Genomic DNA, 25,047 nt, shown 5'->3' on the forward strand with positions numbered 1-25,047 from the left:
TGGAAACTCTGACAGGTGATGCTGACTGGTTTGGCTGGGAGGCTATCAAGTGCCTGCACTTCAGCTGCTCCTGCCCAGAGCCCCCCCCTGGAGCCTCCTGTTTGCTGTGCAGAGCGGGGTAGCCAGAGCATGGGAGCACTGACGTTACTCTGCCCCCTGCCCTATGCCCCATCTCACAGAGGGAGGCGGGTGCAGCCTCAGCGGAGGTGGGGAGCAGGGATATTTGCCTTTGAGGTAGGTCCTGGACTGACTTAAATTCAAAACGGTCTCTTGTGCTTAAAAAGGCGGGAGCCCGCTGCCCTCCAGAGCCCAGAGCAGAGCCGGGCCGTGGCCGACAGAGGCATCAGGCCCCCCCAGAGGGAGAAGTTCAGATGGCGCCTCCCTTCGGGCACGAACCCGCTCGCGCCTCTGCCAATCCCGGCCTGCTCCCGCCCCCGCTCTACTGCCCGCCAATCTCCGCTCCGGCGGGCTTCGCTGTTGCGGAGTCTCCCTGTCGCCCCCCCCCCCCCCCCCCCGGCAGTTTCAGCCTCTCGCGCCCTCTCTCGCTTTTTTTTTGAGTCCTTCAGTTTCGCGTTTTGATCCGCCTGAGCCACCGTCGCCCCTGGAAGCCGCCTGGCTGGGGCTGCGTGTGTGAGCGCTGGGGCTGCAGCAGCCGGGCGCAGCCGATCCGCGCCGGTAGGGGCGGCCGCGGGAGCCAGCCTGGAACTCGCGAGCGGAAACAGCTGAGCGCGCAAGCCCTGGAGCCAGCCCGGGCTCGGGGCAGTGTCAGCCCCGTGACAGGCTGCGGGGCACCTACCGGCGGAGCCTCCTCCCCTCCCCGCTTTTCTCCTCCCGCACTCTTAAAAACCTCCCCGAAGTGGGGACAGATTCCTGCCTCTCGCTGCAGCCGGGGGCTGGCTCCCCTGCCCGTGACACCCGCAGCGGCAGTAGGACGCTGGCTTCGGATCTGGGGTCTCTTGCAGGGAAGGTTGGCTGGATGGACAGAGCCTCGGATAAATCCCTGCTAATCGCACTTCCTAGCTGCCCCCCCGCTCCGCGCCGCAGACACCGCTCCTCCTGCACCAAGGTAAAATAGCAATCGGTCCGGGCAGCCGCCTGCCGGAAAAGTTCTTTTTGGGGGGGGGGGGTGGTGTTTTGGTTTAACTAAAACAAATCTAATCCCCCCTCCCGTCTCCACAATCTGCTTGCTGCTAAACGAGTGGGCAATACTCTCTGAAAGGGCTCGGGATCTTGCTGACTGTAACATTCTTTCACCTCCTTCCCCCCGTTTCCCCCCCACCTTGTATGAAAGCAAGGAGGATATTTTGGTGCAAACTACTTCATTTAGAAACCTGACTTGATTTCTCTTCTCCCCAGTTCGGTGGCTTGGGTGAAGGTGTAGAAGGTTTGGCCTGAGAGAGCGATAATCCTTGCCAGCGGTCACAGTTCCTTGCTGATCTTCTTTATAAATAGGTGCGTGTAATATTGTATGACTTTATATTTAGATGACATACAGTATATTAAAAAGCAGAGCTAAATTTACAGGCACCTTAAAGAGACAGCAGTCTGTCTCTTGTTTACTCTTGGTACCTTAAGGTGACTTATATTTTGTATTTGTGTTTAGTTACTTAAACATTGACATTGTGCTTTGCACCTTATAAACCCACAGAACATGAAGTGGCCCTGATTGTGCAATTGTATATGTTTGCATGAACTCTTGCTGACAGTAATGGGCTGCTCCATGCAAGTTGCAGGGGCTGCTTGCCTGGACCCAGCTGGAGGATTAAAGTATCAGTGTTTAGAAGTTAAGTCCTGAAATTTCTCTGGTCAAGTGCATCAAAATTATGTCTCTCTAGATTTGTAAATGGCTAATAAAATGCAAAAATGTCATTTGCAACTTTAACCAAACTTATTTGCCACCATGAATGAATGATACCCCATTCAGACAGAACCATCTGCATGTTTTGTTAGTCTATAAAGTGCTACCAGACAATTTGCTGTTTTTTAAGTTTATCCTGCACAGACTAACTCAGCTACCCCCTGAAGCGAGAAAGACTTGTACGTTATCTGCTTTTCACTCTGTGTTCCTTAGCAATATGAACGTACAGTCAATTGGGAATGGCTTTTTTGACCCATGCATTCTTGTTTTTGTTTTTTAAGGATATAAGTGGTCTGCAAAGGAGAAATCGGAAAATATACTCCAACCCCTTGGCCCAGAAGCTCACGAGTTCTGGTGAAGCAGAGTGGGGCATCCCCAGAAAACCGAGTTAGTGAGAGACATGTGAAGGACTGTAAGGTGGCCCTGAGCTCCTGTGTGTGCTGTCTACAAAGCTGGGCTGATTCACTGACACTTGTTTTGGAGTGGAGTGATACTCCCCCTTCACCTAGCTATGATGTCTGTTGAAGGATCGACGATAACAAGCAGGATAAAAAACCTGCTTCGCTCTCCGTCCATTAAACTGAGAAGGAGCAAGCCGAGGAACAAGCGAGAGGACATCAGCAATAAGGTGAGAGAGTGAGGTTGTTTCCTAAGGGCCTGTCTGTGCTAAAAACATGACCTATTGGGACACCTGGCCTACAATGACCATATCCCCCTAGTGCAATTACAGCATAACTTTGTTTTATATTAAACAGGGTCTTAACTGTGTCTCTTAACCTCATGGAAACTCTGTATTTGCACAGATTGAATGTAACTGAGGTAGCAGCTGCAGAATAAGTTCTGATCAGAATGTTTCTTTGAGGAGAATGTTGAAAGGGTCCAGTAGTTCCTTGTGCCCTTTGTGGGCATTTGCTGGTCATACACAGAGAGCTGCCTGATCCCGCCTTGTTTCATAAGTATTATAAATCCACAAGGAATTGCTGTAGATGCCTCAGGACTGTATGTGATTGCGAATGGCAGGGGATAGTTTGTAAGATGGCAGATTGGAAAAGAGATGTCCATAAAATTATTCTCTACTCAGCAGTGGTGCATGTTCCAGAGAAGTGTGAGAGCCCTCGAACTAACTCTCCCTATTTTGTGTGGTTTTCATAACTAACAAAAGTGGCAAGAATAGTTTTCAGGAATGTTTTAGTTTATGAACAAAGGATGAAGGGGAAGGAATTTTTCCTCTTAACCCATCCTCCTCTTGGTGTCAGTGAAGCCAGGAGGCTTAATTCATGACAGAAACATTTCTTTGGATTTGACTGTTGCAGTAAAAAGAGGATGACAACTTAATTGCATGGTCAAACTCAAGAAGAAACCAGGCTGGGAGGTATTGTGAATTGGCTGGGGCAGGGGACTATGAGTCAAGGGACTGATGTTTATTTCTGACTCTGCCACTGATTGGTGCATGACCTTGGGCAAATCACTTAAGTTCCACATGCCTCAGCTTCTCTATCTATGAAATAAGGTCAATTATTCCTCTTCCTTGTGAAACATCACTAATGAATGTGGCATTTGTTGGATGAAAGGTGTCATCATATTGCTTGTTTAAAAGTTATAATTTAAAACATGTAGCCACGGAAGCAAAAAGGCAAGTGAAATAAATTAGTTTAAATGTTCTGTCTCTGTCATGTTTGCCCCAATGTGAAATCCTGCTTTTAAAACTGTGGCTCAGGATTGGGCTTTCTCTGGCTAGCTTCTGAATACCAATATGCCCAACTCTGTTTTAATACCTGTCTCTCCCCAGTCCCTATAGGATAAACAGAACTCTGCTTCCTCTACATTATTTGGGGGAGAGTTCTCTTTGTGTATAAGGTGTACGTGCTGCATTCAGTACAACTTGACTGCAGATGAGGAGTTTTTGGCTGGTCTGCATCCACTGCTAACCTTTCAAACCATAAAAAAGGACACGTATGCTGTATCACACCAGGAGCATTGGGTTCAGTTTCAGTAAACGGAAGAGGTATCCAGGCTCAGCTGAACACTGCTTGCACCTTTTCAGAGCTGGAAACAGCTGCTAGGTAAACCCCTGGCCTTGGCTCTTGTACCATTCTAGCCCTTTCCCCAAAGTGTGTCTTTCAGACGAGCTCCGTTGTATGCTTCTGAGCTGAGTACTGGGAAGTGCTTCTGCCCGTGCACGTGCGCTGCAGGTTGTCTGATCCCTGCAGGGAGTGACAGATTCATCCCACACCATTAAATTAGGTGTTTGTATTTTATTAACAAGTGCATCAATGCACTAGATCAGTGAGATACAGAGTAACAACTGTGTGAGGCCATAGGGGCTGCTTCTTATGGCATCTCCTCTCTCTCTGTCCTTATTCTGGGGAGAAGATGGGTGGAAGCAATTTGCTATCTTGAAATGCTACACATTAGTGCACTGGGAAAATGGCTTAGGTGTGCCTGCCCTCTGGTATCAGTACTCTGACTTTTTGCTCAGTCTTTAATCTCCTTTGCCTGACTTCAGTGGGATGCTACAACAGGCAAACAGGATGTGGCCTCTTATTGGAGGTCCAATAGGAAATGCTTTCCTGTGTATGTCACTGGGGATGCCTTCTCTTGTCACGTGTGTGCTCTTATGCCTTCTTGAGGTGACAAGCAGCTTCTAGCGCCATAAAGCTGTATGCGGCACCTTGCTTCTGCAGGGAGGCACCACTGTAAATCCACTGCCATTGAATGATGGTGGTAAACATGCAGTTCCTGAATGGATCCCTTGTTTGCTCACTCTCCAGGGAGTTCCTCTCGAGAACAGGAACGTTTGCTCCCAGGAGAGGGTGAACTCTCTGCACTTGTATGTTGGGCAGTCTGGAAATTGTCGGTATGCAAAGGCTTACCTGTCAGGTGATCATGTGCATTGTTGCAAAGCCCCAGACTGTGGTGGCATATGGCTGTAATTTGCCATTTCTTTCTGGTGAATGCTGTATGCGTATGTCAGAGCAGGAGAGACCACACTTTCTGCACTAGGTGTACTATTAGTTGTACTAGGGTGGGTGGGCGGAGGTCTGTCCCTCTTGGATAAGAGAGTGGAACCACTGAGCCTTGGCTACTACAAATTTTTGGGCACAATAAAAGAGTGAGGTCAAAGGCTAATAATGGGGAATCCGGAGGGGGATATGAAGCAGAGTCCCTGACAGCGCCCTCTGCTCCTCAAAGGCATCCAAGGAGTCAGTGGATGCTGCCCAGAGGGGAGCTGCCTGGAGACACAGATTGTCAAGGAAATGGAAACAGGCCCACAGTGACAGAGCACCCCTTTATCCAGCTTCCTCATACTACAGTGATGAATGGTGAGGAAGCCTCATGAGTGGGGTGGGGGGTTCAGGGATTGGGTGTGCATAGAGCAGGAGGTTCAGGGAACTGTGCAGCCAGCACCTCATAAGAAGTTCTTGAGAAGCTGTAAGAAGGGCTGCGACCTGGGTGCTGCAGAAGGGACCATTCCAGGGGAGTTCATGAACCTGCCATGAAAATGCTCATGGTCCCATGAAAGGGCCACCAACTAATATCTCTGACAGGCTGTGGTGTACGGGAAAAGTGAGACCCCTTCAGCTCCACATCTCTCTTCAAGCCCATGTCACTTCCAGCAGCTTGCTTTCAGATCGGTAAAAATGTGCAGCAAACAGAGCCACTTGGATTTGCCTGGGCTGTGATCTGCCTGACGAAGGAAGGCCAATGCCATCAGCTAAGGGTCGCTAGGAATGTGTGAGAGGCCTTTCAGGCTGGTGTGGGACCTTCTTTGTTGCCAAGGCTTTGGAAGATGATTAGAGGGTCTGAATAGGTCAGGGGAGGAGGAGAAGTGCTGTGCCATCTGGCTCCTGTGGCACAGGCATATAATCCTGTGCTGAAAGTGGGCTGGCTGTGAGAGGACTGCTCTGCTGGACAGTGTCTTGCTCTGAAAGGAGGAGTGGGAGCAAGCACAAATACACTGTTTGCAGGAGGGATGTGAACAACGTGCAGTGTGTTCAAGGGGAGATGCATAAAGAGGAAAAACTGGATTTGTGACCTTGTTTTGAATGCCTGAAAGATGTGTGTGTATGGGGTTTGTGGGGAGGGGGGATGTCTTGAAAGGTTGCATTCACTCTCCTTACATTATGCATTTGTCTGTGCTGGTTTTTGTGGACAATTCTATGAACAGCTAGTGAACTATTGGGATTATTAAATCATAAGTACTAAGTCAAGCAAAATCTGATCTGTTAGAAAAGAATGTTAATAAAACACAAGGAACTTGATAATTTTTAAAACTCAAGTGCCTGACAAACATGTGAGAGAGAATATTTCTTTGTTACATCTGTAGCTCCTCTGCCTTTTCTGTAAGGAGGAAGTTGTGGTACTCTGGTCTGCCAAGGAGGCTTCTCATAGAAACAGGGAACATTTGATATTTCTTATATGTCTATTTTTTTTAAAGTAGTTATAAACCAACAGAAAACTCTTACAAGCAGAGCTGGTTGAAAAACGGGATGCAGATTTTTTGCAAAACTGTAAACAAAAATAAAACAAAACAGCAGCATCAATAACAAATTCTGAAAACAAAATACCAAACCCTCATTTGTCCATCATGAAGTGTACCTTTTTTTTGACTCTCTCTACTTTTAAGCCCCTCCCCCCCCCCCAATTTTCCCCTTCCCCCCACAACTTCCATTTTAGGCCTCTTCGTTGAGTTCCTTTTTTGAGATTAAAAAGCACAGACCTAGGATATGTACCAATTCATCTCTACCCTGCAATGCTATTTCGGGACATCGGAGTATCCCGAAATAGCTCTCCCATGTCTTCACAGCAAACCCGTTATTTCAGGCTCGCTTTTCCAACATCCCTGTAAACGTCATTCCTCAAGGAGTAAGGGATGTTTCAGAATAGCGCTTTATTTTGAAATTTGGCGCTGTATAGATAGTGCCTAATGGTGAAATAAACTATTTTGAAATAGCATTGAAATAAATTATGCAATTTACGTAGCTCAAATTGCATATCTTATTTTGAGTTATGGTGCAATATAGACACCCCCTAGGTTATTGAATTTAGTGACTGCAAGTCTTTACTGGCCAGCCAACAGTAATCTGAAATAAGTGTGTAGGTTTTAGTCCAGGTTCTGGCGCAGGAGCATCCAAACTTACTGACCCTCTGAGCCAAATACAACAATCTTCAGAAGATGAAAAGCTGGGTCACCCCTTCCGGGGACCAGTGCTTGGAGCTTCAGCCCTGCTCCTGCATAGGCCCTGAGCTCCAGCTGGGGTAGGACTGAATCCCAATGGCCCCTCTCTTCTTGCACAGAAACTCCTATCTCACCATCCTGCAGTAAGGGAGAGATCCTGAACTCCCATCTCCGTGGCCTGGTAGGTGGAGAATTGGGTGGTATGGGGTGGAGCTTGTGAGACGCACTGTAAAGATAAAAAAGCTGTGTGGGGTTCGCAAACCACAGTTTGGCCACCTCTGTTTTAGTGGGGGGACGGCCACGAAACTTCCCCTGCTTTTGGCACCCTGATTAAAAGTTTCAGCTGACAGGCTGAGGATTGGGCCTGGTGGTTGAACTTGTACTTGGGTCCATGGGAGATTCCTGAGAGAACCGTTGGCAGGGCAGTGAGGGACCCTGTTGGTAGAACAGAGGAGTTCATACAGCTCTTGAAGGTTGTTAAAACAGCAGCACAGTCTGTCTCTATACTCTATCCTGAGACACAGCCTTGATCCTGCAGTATTTTAGAAGGGAAGTTGGGTGCTACGAAGAGACAGTGCAGGGTCAGGCACCTCTGGGATTTGAACCAAAGATCTCCTGTTTACGATGCAGACATATTAGCCAGCTTAGCCCTGAAGTTGCATGTTGGAGTTGGTCTCCAGCGACTCTGTGGGTGGCATTATGTCTTGCAAGAGACAATCTTGAACTCTTGTTCCTGGCAGGCATTGGGAGGGACTCCAAGCCTAAGTCTAGATGTAAAATTTAGATTGGCCTAAAGACATTGCTCAGGGACGTGAAAAATTCGCTCTAGTGCTGTAGTTAAGCTAACCTAACCTCTGATGTAATTGCAGTTCCCTTGATAGAGAGAGGGTATTCCTCTGTTGATCTAAGTATTGCTGCTTGGTGAACTGGGTTTCCTACAGTGACAGAAAAATCCCGGAGGTTAAAGTATGCCCGGAGGTTATGTTTCCAGTTCCTGAAAGGAGCTCTCTGCATTGCATTCTGTCACCATCTGTAGCTTCTCTTCCCTGCCATTGGCTGTGCAGATGCTTCAGGAATGTTGTATGGATGGAATGAAGTGGAGGCTTGGAAACTAGGTTCTAGTCTGTGCTTCAGGAAGGTGAGGGTGACGTTGCTGAAATCCTGGTCCAGATTGGCCAGGGAGGATGTGGGTGAGTCCAACTCTGGGACCCCTGCTTGTTGACTGCTTCCAAAAACAGTAATAGAACATATCCGGATTCTCAAGGGTTGCTTGCTCCAAAATTTAATTTTTGCATGTAGATGTCAGGGTGATGTGATATCTGTATCTAGAATGGAAGATCCACTGAACATAGACAGCTGCTTCTAAAGCCGGGGTCTCCTGGGAGAGTGGCATGTGGCAATTCTTTGTCGTTCTTTGCTAACTCTCATAATGGCACATCTGTAGCTCTCAAGTACTGTAGAAAGGTGAGTAGGGATCACTGCCCCCACCTCACAGATGCGGAAACTGGGATTTTGTGTCTTGCCTGTGGCCACAGAGCAGATCAACAGAAAAACAGGAATAGCCCCCAGGTTTCCTGACTTCCAGGCTGGGTCTTCATCTACAGGCCCTGCAGCCTCCTTTAGGTATTAAAACCCATATGCTCATTGTGTTAACATTTTTACACCCACGTTTCTTCTATCCTTCCCTCCCCTCTCCATGCAACCTGTTATGTCATCTTGGAATTCTCAGATGGTTGAAAGCCAAACACAACATATAAGGGGGAGAGCCAGGTTAATTAACAGTCATGTTTCTTTGCTAGGGAACTCTAGCACCAGTCGCTTTCTGTTCATAAAGCAAGGAAGATACAAGACGGGAGTACAGGCTTGCATATTGTTACAGATAGAATAAGCCTGATTCTAGAGATGCTGAGCATCTGCAACTCCCATTAACTTCAAGCGGAGTCGCAGGATCTCAGCGCTTTCAAATAGATTCTGCATGGATATGGAAAAGATGTCGTACTTTGGCTCTGGGAAAATAGCTATGTAGCTCTTCCTGCATGACAGTGATGGTGTTGCTAGGATATGGTTACTCTTCTGTAACTGGGCACATGCTCTCCATGTTGGCCTTTCCCTGCAATATTCTGCCTTTGCCCTGGGAGGTAGGTCAGTAGGGCCCTTGGGCCTCTTGCAAGGGGAAGGAAGAGATGGCATGTTAACATGTGAGGTGCAGAGAGTGTGAGTAACCTACACAAACAAGGCCATCTGCTCTGTGGGTTTTAATGGCTGCTATACACCCTGGGCACTCACATGCGTCTTGCTTGGCTGATCTCTTACAGCAGTTGCACCATGTATTGTGTATGATTGTCTAGCTCCCTTATGTTAGTCAAATGGCATCGGGAGAGAGTGTGGAACTTGGAAATATGCCCTTGCTTGTGAGACTTAGACAAATTCTGCTTCATGCCCATTACCCAGCTGCTGTGTTGGCTGTTGGACTGAATCGTAGTGCTCACCAGAGTAATTGATTGGAGCCAACCAGGCCTTAATTGTAGTTTCTGTGCTATGAAAATGAGCCTGGGATGTAAAATACAGCCCCTGACTTCCTCAGCTGGTGTCCAACTGGGACACGAACAACTTTCAAAGAGATCAGAACCTTCAGTTTTGCTAGAGACCTGCTCAGAAAGTGAGACTGTTCTGTTCAAGGCCAACTGTAGGAGAGGTGGCCTTGGTCACTCGCATTTGACACCCTTTGTCATACATGGCTGTTGGTCATAGTGTAGATGCAGCCCTGTTGTATCATGGAGCAGTGACTGCACTGGAGTAGAACGAGACTGCACTAGTTTTGGGCCAAGCTGTTTCTGGAGCCAGAGGTTGGGAGTTGAGCTAAGCGGCTATCTCACTTGAAACTGATTCTACAGCTGTTGAAATGTAGCCAGTGTTCTTGGTCTTTGGGGCAGGGTTGCCATGTGTTTTATAGTAATTAGCAGAATGACACCCTGATTGCACTACAGGTTGGACCTCCCGAGTTCGGGACCTGCCCGGTCCCAAGGGAGAGAGTTTGCCAGGCCAGGAGAGGTCAGTATTGTCCCCTCTGCCGATGGATTCTGTGCTCTCTCAGGATTCATGTTAGCCTCGGTCGGTGGAGTTCTCATCATTTAAAGTGAGAAGAACAGGCCATGTCTGGGGGTAGAACTCCATGAGCAGAGTGAGGTTCTGGCAATCGGTGCTTTGCATGACCACCAGGGCTTCACCGCTCTGTTGCTCTGGGGCCACTGGGCTTCCGGCTCCACTCCCCACTGCTGGGCTCCCAGGACTCTCTGGTCCAGCAGCATCTGTGTTCCTGCTGGATGGTCCTGCCATCCTCTTCACACTTTCATTGACCCTGATTCATCTACCTCCTATGTGGCTTCTGAAGTCCTCCAGTCTTTCTGCAAAGCACTGATCACTGAAACTCCCTCTGCTCATTGAGTTCTGTCCCCAGGCATTCAAAACGAGGAGAACTCGAGCAAGGCTGGCACGCATCCTGCTGCAGCGTGGCTTAGCAAATCTCCCACTGTTACACTAGCACTTGTGAGAACAGCAGTGGGATCATCTGGAGACAGGGCTCGGAAACGCCGTTACCTCCGTGCCGAACAAGGTTCCCTCTAAGCCCCGTGGCAGCACGGCCTGCAACTGAATGAGCTCTGCCCAGACAGGGGCTCCCTGCACAGAGCTGCCTGGCTGGGGGAGGGGTGCTTCTCCCTCAGCCACAGCAGCAATTCCTATTCGAGGACTTGCTCGGTAGCTTTGCAGGAAAACTGGAGGATGTTGGAAGCCACCTAGGAGGTAGGTAAATCAGACAGTAGATGACTGGCTCTGTCCTCAGCAGGGAGCTGCTGCTGTTGCTGAGGAAGAAGTGCCCCTCCCCCAGCCAGACAACTCTGTGTGCGGAGCCCGGAGACCCTGTCTGGGTGGGGCTCTTTAAGGAACTGTGAGGCTGTGCCACCAGGCAGCTTAGAGGGAACCATAGCCAAACCTTGCCTTAAGCACCTCTGGACAGTTTAAGAGCAGGGCTGTCAATTGCCCTACCTTAACGCCTGCGATTAACGCAGGACAGGATAAACACGTTAATACTTTAAAACGCATTAATCACAGGCTTTAATGCTGTGCTGCCCCGTTGATGTGCCACTGCAGCGCTTCAAAGGAGCAGCGCAAGCAGAGCTGTGGATCAGATGGAGCTGGACCCAGCTGATCCCCAACTCCTGAAGTGCTGCCCCTTTGAAATGCTATGGAGGTATTTCAACGGGGCAGCGCTGCATGGAGCCTGGGGTCAGCTGGAGACTCCAACTGATCCCAGGCTCCATGCAGTGCTGCCCTGTTGAAGCGTGTCTATAGCGTTTCAAAGAGGAAGCATGAACGATTAATTACAATTAAATTTTTTTAATCGTTTGACAGCCCTACTTAAGAGTAAAAATGCTGAAGGTCTGTCAACACACCTGCCATTGGTACAACTGGTGGAGCTTTGCTGTGCACCAGTGAGCGATTCCGCGCTCCCCCCCTCCTCCCAGTCCAGTGCTAGTGTAGACAAAGCTTCATTAATTGCATGCAATGGTGTAATAGCTCTCTTGGTCCCAGGATATTGGCAAGACAAGGTGGATGAGGTAAAGGTGTGGTGTTTTTTTTTTTTTTTTTTAATCAGACCACTTTCTGTTAATGAGAGAAGCGTTCTAGCTTACACAGCTCTCTAAAGCTTCATTAATATTATCCTTTGCATAACAGTACCACCCCAGGGACCCCAGCTGAGTTCAGGGCCCCATTTTGCTGAGACGTATGGATTGGACACATAGTAAAAGATGGTTCCTGTCTAAAAAGGTATGCTCTGAGTAGACAAGGCAGAATTGTGAGCCCCACTTGGACACCAAGATACTTTAAGGTCCATGGTCCTTTAGGAAGTCTGTGGCAGAACTGGGAATTAAATCCAGATTTCCAGACTCCAAATCTATTGCCTTAACCACCGTCCTTTCTCTTTGAGGTCACTGATGTTTAAAAAACCCAAATTCCCACCCTGATTTGCTGATATTAACCATTAGGGAGCCCTAAATGAGCTGACTCTCTTGAGCAATATTAAGTATATCAAGGAGCATATCAAGGAGAGGGGAGTGGCAGAAGTATTCCCAGGAACCGTGTTACTGTCAGCCTTGTAATTTTGCTGTGACCTCAGCAGAAAAGGGAAGTTTTAACAGGAAATGGTGGTGTGGACAGGGCTATAGACTGCTCTTGATGCAGCATTTCTAGGCTAGGAGCTCTAAAAATCCATCCCACATGTTCCTCAAAATGCTATGAGGCCAGCATGGTAGCAAACCAATATGAAATTTCTAGCTTAGTGGAGTTTGACATTTGGCATTCTAGCTGTAATAAAAGGTATGGCTTTTGCAAGCATGACAACTATTTTTATATTAAGAAAACAATGATCTTCCTAATCTCCCTGTAAGATTATTCTGAAACCTTCCCCCCCAAATTCTTTTCTGGCAGCAGAGGACTCGAGACATTTCTGCCAAGAAGCTTCTGCCCTCTGGAAGTAAGAGGCTGAAATTTGGGTTTATCATGGAAGTCTATTCACATTAACTAATATCGTGATAACCGGCACATGTGCGTGTTTTCAATTAAAGAACCACTTGTCAGAATGAGTTCAGTCTGAGACCAAACCATTTGCTGGAGCTCTGTGATGAATAAGAGGAACCTCTCCTTGAATTTGGTTTTGATTAGACACTGTGGTGAACAATACCTCCCAACCCTTCCAAAAACTCCTCTTCGCTCTGGGGCTGGAGGAGCAGAGGGCAGCCAGCTTTGCAAGTGGCTGTGCTAAAGTGCTGGCTTCCTAGATTTCCTGTGCAGAATAGTGTTAGCATTTCAGTGTTCCCTGAAGCCTTTGAAGTTGGCACTTGATGAAGATGAATAGGGGAAGGGGCCAACTGTCTCTAAAGTTTTGTTTATAGTAGGGATCATTTGGTAAAAATTTCCAATTGTGGACACAGCAGTGCATTTAACACCATCACCCAGCCTAATTAATTAACATGATGGAAAAACGCTAGTGGCCAGTGGCAGAGGCGCCTAGTTCCCAGGAGTGCTTGATTCCCTGCAACCCCCATGCCCTGCCCCTCCCCTGCCTCTTTCCTCCTGTTTCTCCCCCCCCCCCCCAACCCTTCTCCCTCACCTCTTCCTTTCTCCACTCTTCTCCCTTCTCCTCAGGGCCTCCCGCATGGAAAGTGGAAGGTGCTGGGAAGGACCCAGATATGTTGGGCCACAGGAGGGGGAAGAGCTGATCCACAGGGCTGTCAGTGGGTAGAGCCTTGCATGGACACACAATTTTGTATGCGCATCCCTGTCTGTATCCATAGAAATGAGCTGCGGATATCTGCATTTACATCCGCAGAGTTGCAGGGCTCTGCCGGTGAGTGCTGAGAACCCACTATGTTTTTTCCATGGGTGCTCCGGGGTTAGAACATCTGTAGTTGGCACCTGCCATCAGGAGAGACTTATCTGTCCCAGCATGCCTGGGGCTGCTACCTCCAGTGGCTCTGCCTCAGGAGCTTCAGCGGGTAGCCGAGTTAGTCTGTACAGAATAAACTTAAACTACAAATGGTTTGGTAGCACTTCATAGACTAATGAAACACGTAGATGGTATCATGGGCTTTTGTGGGCACAGCCCACTTCTTCAGATGACCGGAGTTTTTTTCTGCTTCAGGGTTAGCAGTGGTCTTTTAAGCCTGGATCCTGCAAGGCTTTACACATGTGTGACTTGATGCATTGTGAGTAATCCCATTAAAGTCAATGCAGCTACTTGCACTGCACAAAGTTAAGCATCATGCACGTGAGGTATTGCAGAGTCAGGACCTTAGATTTACAATCCCTTTCCCTGGAGCTTATAGCTGGCGTGGTCATCATGGAAGTGCTAAATAATAGTGGGCACGGTTCTTTGCAGAGGGAAAATCCTGGTGTTAGTCAGGCTTGCCTCCTTATTTGGTGGCAATGATTTGTTCTCAGTGTCAAGTTTTAAGCATGCTTTGGCCTGTATTTCAGCAGTAATTTTGGAAGGGGCCATGCGCTGTGGTATAGGCATGCAATGATGGTACCAAAGTGTATGGAGTATGAGGATGACACTAGAAGGGGCTGTCTTAGACCTTATCTATACTAGAAGGGGTTTGCCTGTATGGCTATGTCGGCAAACCCTCGTAGGAGAGAGAGAGTCTATACTGGCAAATGAGTGCCTTTGCCAATCTTGTGTGTACCAGTATGAAGTAAACTCTATTGGCAAAATGACTCCTTTGCTATTATAACACTGTCTATAAAAGCTATGTTTTTATGTTGTAGCATAGATCAGGCCTAGTACTTTTGCTGGCCTATCTTATCAGTTGTAGGGGTGTTTTGTTTTGTTTTTTTTTCTTTTCACTTCCAACCGAAATATCTCTGCAGGCAAAACTAGTAAGTGCAGGCCAGACTTTAGAAACAGACATAGTCCTGTATTTTTCATAGCCCTGTGTTATTTATTAAAATGAATGTGATCACGTAAGGGGGGAAGAGTTGGTATAGTTGTTTTTTGCAAGGATGGGTTATATAGGGATGGATGTTGGGTATTCCTTTAGGCCTCTTCTTTGCTACAGTTATAACAGTCAGGAGACCTAGTTACAATATGGTAGACTTATGGTCTGTTTGCTACATAATTTCAAAATTTTACTGTCAATGGGACCTAAACATGTCCCTGAAAACTGTAAGTCCACTCTTTGCCATTGTATCTAAACAGTTTTAAGAGGTCCCCAATATGTGTTGTAGGGGCCCTGTCTAAAGTGAGATTTAAACTACAGAGGAAAACAGCATAGTCCCATGAATTAGGAAGTTTGGGGTCCCCCCCCGATCTGCCATGGGCTTGTGCCCCCATGCCTCAGTTTCCCCACCGGTAAAACAGAGATGATCCATAACCATATCTTGCAAAGTCTTTTAGGTATGGATAAAATGCTATACCAACACGCTCAGTGTTTTGTTTGATACCCAAGTTCTAAACTGGTTTACACCTTGCCCCAGACAAAGTAATTTTAAATATTGTGTCATTGGTCAGCACAGATGAAGCCAAGCTGTTTTCAAATGGGCCATCAAGAACTGTGGTTGAGCATCAGTTGGGATCACTTATTTTTGAGCCTGTATTTGCCGGAAACCCAATTAGTTGGAACCATGTCTATACAGTTTATATCATGTTTATACAGTGTTCAGTGACATTTTCAAAAAATGGTTTGGAGCCCTGTATGGATGGGGCTGGAGACACTGTTACAGAAGTGACATGTCATCTTAGAATTGTTGGGAGTAAGGACAGAATCAAATGTTTTTAATAAAATATCTTGGCAAATATTTCATTCTTATAAGCGTGTGTAATTTGCCACTGGGGGCAGTTGTTCATAAAACCCTGAGCTTCTTTTGAGAAGTGGGAATCCATCTCTTTCCAGCACTTGGAAGATAATCTTCCTATCTGATAATCCACAGATTGTGCTGCTTGGCTCTGCAGTTAAGCTGCTGAGATGTATTTTATTTGCAGTCAGCGGTGCAAATTCCTGGCACTGTGGGGCAGGGAGCAGAGAAAGGGAGCAGAGAAAGGTAAAGACAGGGCACTCCAGTCAGGCCTGGAATGGTTTTCTGGAGCTTCTTTATAGCCACCAGCTAGACTTGGGTATGTTGTGAAATGTTCAAGAGACCATGTAAAGGTGTAGAGGCTTTGGTTTATTTGTGTACTGTAGCGGTATTGCTCTGGGGGTGTGAAAACACCCATCCCCTGAACACAGCAAATTACAGCATTATAAAGTGCCAGTGCTAACAGGCTTCTAGCGCTGCTAGTTATTCCCCTTCTACGGGTGGTTTATCTGGGTCGCAGGCAGAGTTCTCTTCCATTGCTGGTGCCTTGATGGCATTACCACAGCAGCACTTTAAACTTGCAAGTGGAGATGAAGCCTCAGTTTCAGCTCACTTTCAGCACTGGGGCTGAAGAGTTTTCCCTTTTGTCTATGTTGCAAAGTAAATAATTTTCCAAATTATGCGGGGAGACTGATTGCTGACACATACAGTGAGCAAACAGGTCCATTTGAAAGTGTAGTGTAGAGAACATAGTGTTTGAGACTGTTGTCAACTGGGCCTATACAAGGTTCTCAAAATGAGTGTCTGTACTGGGGAGCATAAATGTAAACACAACTGCCAGTGGAGTGGTTTGTCTGATTTACTGTTTTATTTTCCTTGACTACTTTGGATGAATGTGAAGTCTAGTCACTGACATCACATTGAAGAGCCATGCAGCCTATCCACATATAACATGTTAGCAATACTGTAATTCCTTCCATGCTACATACTTACTAAGCATGCTTACAAACTTAATTCCTGTCTACAGGGTAAGTCCAAATCCTAGTAGGAAACTACAGGTTGATCCGCTCTGGTCTGGCAACATCCGTGGTCTGGCATGATTTAGTTAGCGGGATGTCCACTTATCAGGGGTGTGGCCAAGTTTCCTGTGGTCCCATAAAGTTTGTTTACAGCCACCAGTCCTGTGTCTCAGTGATCAATGCTGTTATTTAGCTTTAATTTAATTTCTAAAAGCCCAGTAAGCAGTGGAAATGTTGGTAATACTGCTAGACAATATATACCTCGCTTGGGCTTGCACATTCTCTGGTTTGGCACCTGTCAGATCCTGAGGTTACTAGAATAGAGAGGTTCAACCTGTACTTTATTGTAACTGGGCACCCACCATGTTGGCATCTATGGGGCATATGGGACTATAGGGGACAGTACTAGTTTTGCAAGTGGTGATTGCAAATCTCCGTTCCCAGCTGGGGTTCAGATGTCCTCGGGTACAGCAAGTATTCCAGGTGCTTTCCTCCTTGCCATTGCCGCCTGTGTTTATAAATGGAATCCTATATATTCCCTGGATTTGGGGCATTATAATCTGTTGTTGTGGAGACCGTTGTACCTTGATCAGTCTGGGACTGTGTTGTCTAAGGGGGAGGCTCAGAGGGACCATGGGGCTGTAGTGTCTCAGTGGGGGAGGATCCAGGACTTTAAGGACATGTCTGTGCTGTATGCTTCTTTCAGTGGTGTCTGGTGTGCGTTCTATGCAGCCCCCCTGCATGGCTATAATTAGTATAGGAAGTATGGCACAGCTTAGGCATGTAAAGAGACACCTGAAAGCCTCTCCAGTCGCCTGAGCCAGGCCGTCCTGTCAACCCTGATTTTTAACAGTGCAGTGTCCTACTGCTGGAGCCGTTCCCTGGAAGAGACTCAGGCAGTGAGCAAAGGCTCTGGCAGCTCCCGGCTGCCGGCCCTTCCCTGCTGCAGGGAACAGTTCCAGCAGGGAGGAGGCTCTGGCAGGCTGGGAGTCTGAACCTTTCCCCACTGCCAAGTTACCTCTTCCAGAGCCTTTCACTGAACGAGGTAGCGCGACACGGCTGTGCGGACAGATTGCTCTTCCCTCCTGCGCGCCACGGAATGTGGCCGGGGGGTGAGGTTCTTCCACAGTGGAAGTGGGAGCCGTGCCGCCACGCTGAGCTACACAGCTGGGGGATGCATGCACATGGGTCTGGTGTATTGTCATGTGATGGCCAATTAACGTGGGAGGAGGGGAGAGAGAGGTGGGTGGGGGTTAATAAGTTTGTGAAATCTAGACTGGACATACCCCAAACTCTTGTCCCAGGACATACAAAGTTGTGGTTCCCCATCACTATCCAGTAATTCCAGGTAAAAAATGTTAGTGAAAACAAGCCCCTTATTGTGCCCCTCCTTCCTTTCCTTCCTTCCTTACTCTCCAGCACATTTAGGGAGCGTCTTGTGGGGAAAACTCTTCCTGAGAGCAGGTGGCCTAACTGAAGACTGGTTGGAGAGAGAGCATCATAAAAAGAATCCTACTGGGTCAGACCAGAGTTCCATCTAGTCCAGTATCCTGTTTTCTGACAGTGGCCAGTGCCAGGTAACCCAGAGGGAATGAACAGAACTGGTAATCACCCCTTGTTGTCCATTTCCAGCTTCTGGCAAACAGAGGCTAGGGGAATACCATCCCCGCCCATCCTGGCTAATAGTCACTGATGGACCTTGACTCCCTGCATACAGGTCTTGGCATCTATTAATATACACAATGTATTAAAACGGGTTGTATATACCTTACGTATTCTATTCAGAGTATATTTTAATTTTATTGCCCCAGGTTCTGTACTGAGTAGTGTGGGAATGAGAGAGGCAGTGAGCTCAATGTCATGCTAGACAATAGCTAGCTAATTACCTTAACCATTACAAAGATAGCTTCCCCACTTATCACTCCTGATTAGCCATTCATTGACTCATAAATAGCTATTCCCTTCCACCCTCTCCTTCACCCCACATTTTGTCATTTTAATAATGTGTTCACTTTTTTCATTGTATTCCTTTGGTATATATGGTCATGCCAGTTCTCTTCCAGAATATGATCTGAGGAAGTGGGTCTGGCCCACAAAAGCTCATCACCTAATAAACCATCTTGTTAGTCTTTAAAGTGCTACATAGTTTTTCCTTTTGTTTTATGCTAGACAATGTGATTAAAATACCTGTGCTGCTCTTGCTAACAAAGGCTAAAGTTGCAGCAAAAACCCTTCTCTTCCCCCCCCCCCATTGACTAGACAGCCAAATGACTCCCTCTGTTAGGTGAAATCTTCCCTTCTTTCCAAAGGCGAGAAGGAAGTCACAGGGGATTTGCAGTCAGGGAAGGCAGGGGACTCCCAAAGGAACGTGGGGTTGGAGGGATATTACTTGACCACAGAGAATTATGGGGCATCTCAATGGAAAGAGAAGAGTTGCTCACTGCAAGGAGACTTGTGGCTTTGCTTCTGTTACTGTTTCCAGAAGATTTAAAAGAACTAGGGAAATTCCCCAGTTCATGTCTCACTTACTCCCTAAAGGTCTGCTGGCAGCCATGGGAGAGGTGTGGTTTTTTTTTTCCCCCTCCTCTGTGCATGGCTTGTTCTGACACCCGGCCCCCCATCTGACTGGGAGCGCCCGACAGGCCTTAGCCAGCCACCCTCTCCGAGGCGAAAGTTGTGTAAACAGTGCTGTGAATCTCCAGGCAGAACAGAGCTGGCATTGCCGGCCCAGGCTGCAGGGAGAGGAGCGGTGGGCCTGGAGCTTGTTATTTGTGTAGCATTTGGGGTTATTTGTGCCTGGGAGCTCTCATGCTGGGGAGATGGCAGAACTGTAAATCATCAGCAATCAGTGTAAGCCTCAGAAGCGGTTGGAGCAGAAGAAAAGAGCTTAGGAGGAAAATCCATTATAAAATGTCAAAGTGGATGGTTCTCCTCCTTGCTGGGGAGCATGGATTTTCCTGAAAACAGGAGGGTGCTGCTCTCAGAATGAGTGCTCTGCCTCCTGGGAGCAGGAAAAATGCTTATTATGATCGCCTGGAAGAAGGGATTTATTTCTAGGTCTCTAGGTCTATCTGCGTGCCTGCCTGGGTTCAGTCCCACACCCTGTTCTTGAGTGTAAGTTAATTTAGATGCCTCTAATCCAGTTCCCCAGAAAGGAAACAGCTGCAAACAGCTGCCAAGCAGGATCCTGGATTGTATAGGATATTTAAACAGTGTTTCTGTTCCAGGCCTTGGGTGTATGATTGGACCAGAGAAACACTTATTTATTTCTAAACTCAGAGGAAATAGGTGTTCTCTCCTGGCCCTGTGTTGATTCCTTTTGTTCATTTGTTCTCTTGTATATTACAGTACACACAGAGATGTGCTCTCTTTCACTACCTTGCAGTGTGGCTTATAATATTGTTGCTTGTATGTAACGTGTGCAAACTAATTTTGGCTGGTGATTCTGATCCCAGTTTAAAAAAAAAAAAAAAAAAAAAAAAACCCTGAGATGCAAACTGTGGCCCTGGTCCTGCAAACACAGATGCATGTACTTAACTTGATGTATGTGAGCAGGCCTGTTCAAATAGATGGACATAAAGTTAAGTATGTGCATAAGTGTTTGCAAGATCAAGTTCTGTAGATGAGACTAGCTCATTTAACCCACTTTGAGTATGTCTGTGTATATGTATTATAAATATCTGTCCATCTAATTCTTCTTCATGACATCTTGACCGCTTCATCTGTACTCTGCCAACTGATCCATCTTGCCTGGGACTATTGCTAACAATCTTGAACAGTCACCATTTAAAAAAAAAAAAAAAAAAAAAAAAAAAAGCAAGCCTGATATCTCTACCCTTGCAAGGTTAGACATTCATACTCCGGGATAGGGGTAGGGATGTTAAATATCGGTTAATTGAATAGTCACGTAATCTCATGAATTCTTATCGGTTAGTTGACTATTCTGTACCAGAGGCAGTAGCGTGGGGTGCCAGGCAGGAGCTGGTCCGTGAGGGCAATCAGTTAAAAAAACATCTCCCCTCACAGTTCGGCTGCCTGTCACCCTGTGCTGCTGCCTCTGATAAAGAGACAGCAGCGCGAGGTGGCAGCAGCCCCTGAGTGGGGTCTGAGCTCCCAGACCCGACATGAGCTGGAACTGAGCTGGGCTGTGTGCCTGCTCAGTTCCTAATACACTTTAAATGCAGAGCCACAGCAGGGGTAGGTTCCGAGACTGAGTTGGGCTGCTGGCCAGCTTGCTTAAAAACTGTACTGGCGGGAGGGTGGGGGAAGGGAAATGTAGTCTCTAGCATTGACCTATAGGCTTTTGCTTATCTGTTAATTGACTAGACTGTTACATCACTAGGTAGGGGAGATGTCCTGAGAGTACATGGTGATGTGGTAAAAAGACTTTGTTGCCTTCTTTTGGGATGATCTGCCTAACTGTGCCTGTCATGCTACTTGCTTCTAGCCCTGGGAAGTCTAAGATCTCTGACCCTGAGCTTGCAGCATAGTATAGAAAAGATTATTTTAAGGTAATTTTTAGAGATTTTTAAAGTGTATTTGTTTTAACTGGCCCATCTGTCCATCCATCCTTCCATCTGTCCAGCTTCAGTGGGGGAAATGCTTTCATTCCTTAAAGCTCCTCTCCAGTGCCTCCAGAACCTGGTAATAGCCTTTGTCACCTTTTGTGGGTAAAGGGTATGAGACAGTCCCTATCTAAGGTGTTTTCTGTAACCTTGTACAGAAGTTTGACTTTTAACCTTTTGCACCTGTTTTCTCCAGACAGGTTTAAAGTGAGGACTAGCCTTGCCCAAAAACCCACAGGCCCAACATGGGTGCAAGTACACACACACTTTATATAGCAACTCTAGCATTGCTGTGCTTGGCTGATGAATATTGTGCACTAGTCTGGAGGGGAAGCTCACATTTAAATCTCTGGATGTGTGGCCTGATGCCATGATGAGAATCAGACCTGGAATGGTAAAATCAACACCCATTCAATTGGTGCCCGCTCTGGCACATATAACCCTCATCCAGTATGCAGAGAGAGTGAGATCCAAGTTGAACCATGAGTGAGTACAGTCAAACCATGGCTAGCTTGAACTTACCAATTCATGAGAGCCTCCAGCCCCTTTTGAAGACATATGTGAAATATCACAAGCCTGTCTGATATCTGGCTACAGCATCTTCTCTCCATTCTGAGACCTATTGGAAAGAATTGTGGGATAAGAATAATGTCCCACCTAAACATCTGATTGCCAGCCCCACAATAGCACTTCCAGGCTTCAGCCGACCCTGGAAACCATGATTGCCTTTTAACACATTTTGGAACGTTGTATGGCAGACGCCAATTGAAGACGGAGAGACAATGCAATGTGACTGTGGACATCAACCACAAACTATGGACCACATTGCAAAGCTATGCTTGCTTCAGTCCTTTCCCCGTGGCACCTCAGACATGGATCAGCCAGTGTGTAGCTTTGGAAGTGTCTCACTAATCTGGAGTTGGGCATTTGAACTCTGCTAATTATCGCTCTTGCCATACAAAAAAAGAAAACAACTTTCCTCTTCTCTGGAGCATGTAGAGTTACTCAGGTAAACTGGCTCTTAAGGCAGAGAGATGTGCAAAACAGTACTAATAAAATCTGGAAATAGTTTCCAGAACTCTTCTGAAATACATTTTATATGCAGAGCACGTTGTGATATAGTAAAAGGGCTTCCTTGGCTTCCTTTGGGATGAGCTGCTTAACTGTGCCGTTCGTGGCTACTTCAGGCCAGCAATGCCTGGCTTGCAGACAGTTGCCCTGGAATATGCTGGGCCGTCACAGAACTGGATGTCTGGAACTGGCTTCTCCAGCTGAACCTGGGGGAGTTAGTGGGAGCTTTGCCAGTGGCATCAGCAGGAACAGGCTTAGGTCTATCCTGAGTGCTTTTGAAAAGCCTCGAGTCTTATTTATCTTCTTAGTGGAAATGTATAGCTGTGGAGCTAAATCCTGGTTCCACTGAAATAATGGTAGTTTTGTCATTGACCTCAGTAGAATCAGAATTTGGCCCATAATTAGCTGTGTAAAGCTCCTGATTTCAATGTGCCAGAGTTTTAAGTGTGTAGAAAGACTTCAAACATTGTGCACTGCAAATCTGCCTCTGTATTGATCACACAACATGGCCATCTGAACTCAGAGCTCGGCTACACTGGCAAGTTACAGCGCTATAAAATGTCCGTGTAAAGAGGCTTACAGTGCTGGGAGCCGCACTCCCGGCACTGTTAGCCGCTCCCCTTGTGCAGGTGGCTTAGCTAGAGCAGGGGTGGCCAACCTGCAGCTCGCGAGCCGCATGCTCACTCACGGCCCGCGCCGTTCCGCTCACGGCGCCGAGTGTACTACGTCATATCCTGCATGTGCAGGCCGGGTCGCACACAGTCCCAGCCTCTGTGTGATAGCAGTCGGGTGCTGAGCACAGGCAGTGGCTCCGGGTGCAGTGGTGGCGGCGGCGCCAGCGGCGGCTCCAGGACCTGGGCATAAGGTTAGTGGGGGAGGAGGATTGGGTTGGGGAAGGGAGGTGTCTGGCTCTGGGGAAGGGGAGGGAGTTGGGGTTACGTACGGCGTGCCAGCTGCTCAGTGCATGAGCCCCAAGCCTGGAGGGAGACGTGGCTTTAGTGGCGGCTCCGGGACCTGAAAATTAAGTTAGAGTGGAGGGGAGGGGGATTGGTATAGAGGGGGGCCGAAGCCTGGCTTGGGTGGTGGAGGGGGAGAGGGATTGAGTTAGTAGGGTGTGTGCCTGGCTCTGGGGAAGGGGAGGGGGATTGGTTGGGGGTGGGTGCACCTGGCTCTGGGGAGGGGGATTCAGTTGTGTGTGTGGGGGGGTGGGGTGGGCGCGGGCGCGCTCCAGGCTGTGAGGAAGAGGAAGGGGATTGGGTTAGAGCAGAAGGAGTGCCTAGGGGAGGGGAAGAGCAGCCAGCGTGCTTCCTGAGACCTGGGATCCCCAGGTACTGGCCCCAGCTGTCCCCTCCTTCTGGCCAGACCCCCCCCACGAGTCCCCTATCCCAGCACCCTGTCCACTGCCCCCACCAGCACAGTTGGGGACACAGTGAGGCTGGGGGGGTTTTGGAGGGTTTTTTTTTTTTTTTTTTGCATCTCACTTGTGTGGCCCCAACTGACTTCTGTGTGGGTCAGTGACCCCTGACACAAAACAGGTTCCCCTCCCCTCTCATAAATAAAGACAATGCTGAAACATTTTGTGTTTGACATAATATTTTCTTTAAAAATTAAGCCTGGCCACCAAGCCCCCAATTGGGGCCAAGTCCCCATCTGGCTGCAGCATCATAACACTCCTGCACCCCTCCCAGACCCCAATCCTGAGCCTATCATATACTGGAACCCCCTGTCCTGAGCCTCTCACATCCCCAAACTCCTGCACCCCCACGTCCCCAGTTTCTGACACAACACTCCTGCACTGTCCACACACTGCAAATCTGTGTCCTGAGCCCATCATACTCCCAACCTCCCTGCCCTGAGCCCCTCATACACCCCAGCCCAAACTCCCGCACCCTCATAGCCACAAGCCTGCGGCTTGCTCAGCACCCCAACCTTCCACCTGAGCCCAATACTTTCCAGCCTGAAGCCCCCTTCCTGAGTCAGCATCCTCTTCTCTACTTCCTCCTGCATCCAAATTCCCTCCCAGAACTTGCACCTCTCACCCCTTCCCAGTGCTTTTTTTTGTGAGCCACAATAGCAGTGGAGACACCATGAAGAGCTGGGTCAAAGTTGTTGAGCCTCTCTCTTCTCTCCCCCCGCCCCCAAGAAAAAAAAAAGTCGTGCCCTGGGACGGATGTACCAGCACCTATTTTCCCCCAGTGTGGCTGCTTTTTTTTTTTTTTTTTTTTTTTTTTCCCTCTCTCTCTCAACAACTTTGCCCTGGCTCTTCACACTGTCTCCACTGCTATTGTGGCTCTTCGTCTGGAACAGGTTGGCCACCCCTGAGCTAGAGCATGGGGAGTGCACTCTCCCAGTGCTGGTGCCATGACCACACAGTCCTGTTAAAGCACTGCTTTAATTTTGGAAGTGTAGACAAAGCCTTAGTTCCAAGTGACAAGAGTTGGCTGTTATCTACCGTGTTGTGAAACCATTAGGTCTGGAATGGAAATCTGTCAGTGCTGGTCAGGCAGATGACTTAGTTAACTTCTTGGTCCAGGTCTTTGCTAAAAAGTTACGTTGAGCCAGCTTTGTTGCTCAGGGTATGAAAAATCCCCTTCTCAGTGATGTAGTCAAGGTGACCTAATCCCTGGTGCAGATAGTAGGAGGCTGACAGAATTCTTCTGTTGACCTAGCTACTGCTCCTTGGGGATGTGGAATAACAATAGTGATGGGAGAACCCCTCCTGTGGCTCTAGTGAGTGTCTACACTGAAGTGCTACAGCAGTTTAAGTGTAGATAGAGCCTTGGCATGTTTGTATTTTTAACACTGCTTGGAGCTCTGCAAGGATAGAATTCACACCAGTTGTGGAAGTGCAGAATAACAGCATTTATGTGATAATCTTTCCAGTCCCTGTGGTTGAAACATATGTACACCAGCATTGGGTTACTTCTGGCTGGAAATAAACCATAGCGTCTTTTTATATATTGTAGAACGGTTGCAAGTAAATTGTTGGTATAAATAGTTCTG

General features: G+C 47.6%; 1 protein-coding gene across 4 annotated transcripts in view; it reads left to right on the top strand.

Moving 5' to 3' along the window:
- Positions 1-564: 564 nt before the first annotated feature.
- LOC102448110 (mitogen-activated protein kinase-binding protein 1) overlaps positions 565-25,047 on the top strand; it is a 128,097-nt gene continuing 103,614 nt past the window's right edge. For 3 of the 4 annotated variants that reach the window (XM_075927191.1, XM_075927192.1, XM_075927193.1), the window contains exons 1-3: positions 566-1,066; positions 1,357-1,452; positions 2,140-2,486. In XM_075927191.1, the coding sequence (XP_075783306.1) occupies positions 2,370-2,486 (117 nt within the window). In that variant the 5' untranslated portion in view covers positions 566-1,066; positions 1,357-1,452; positions 2,140-2,369. Of the gene's footprint in view, positions 1,067-1,356; positions 1,453-2,139; positions 2,487-25,047 lie in introns of all 4 variants that reach the window. The other variant, XM_075927194.1, reaches the window with a different exon arrangement.

This window comes from Pelodiscus sinensis, chromosome 4 (assembly GCF_049634645.1).
Source record: "Pelodiscus sinensis isolate JC-2024 chromosome 4, ASM4963464v1, whole genome shotgun sequence".
NCBI classification, from domain to species: Eukaryota; Metazoa; Chordata; order Testudines; family Trionychidae; genus Pelodiscus; species Pelodiscus sinensis.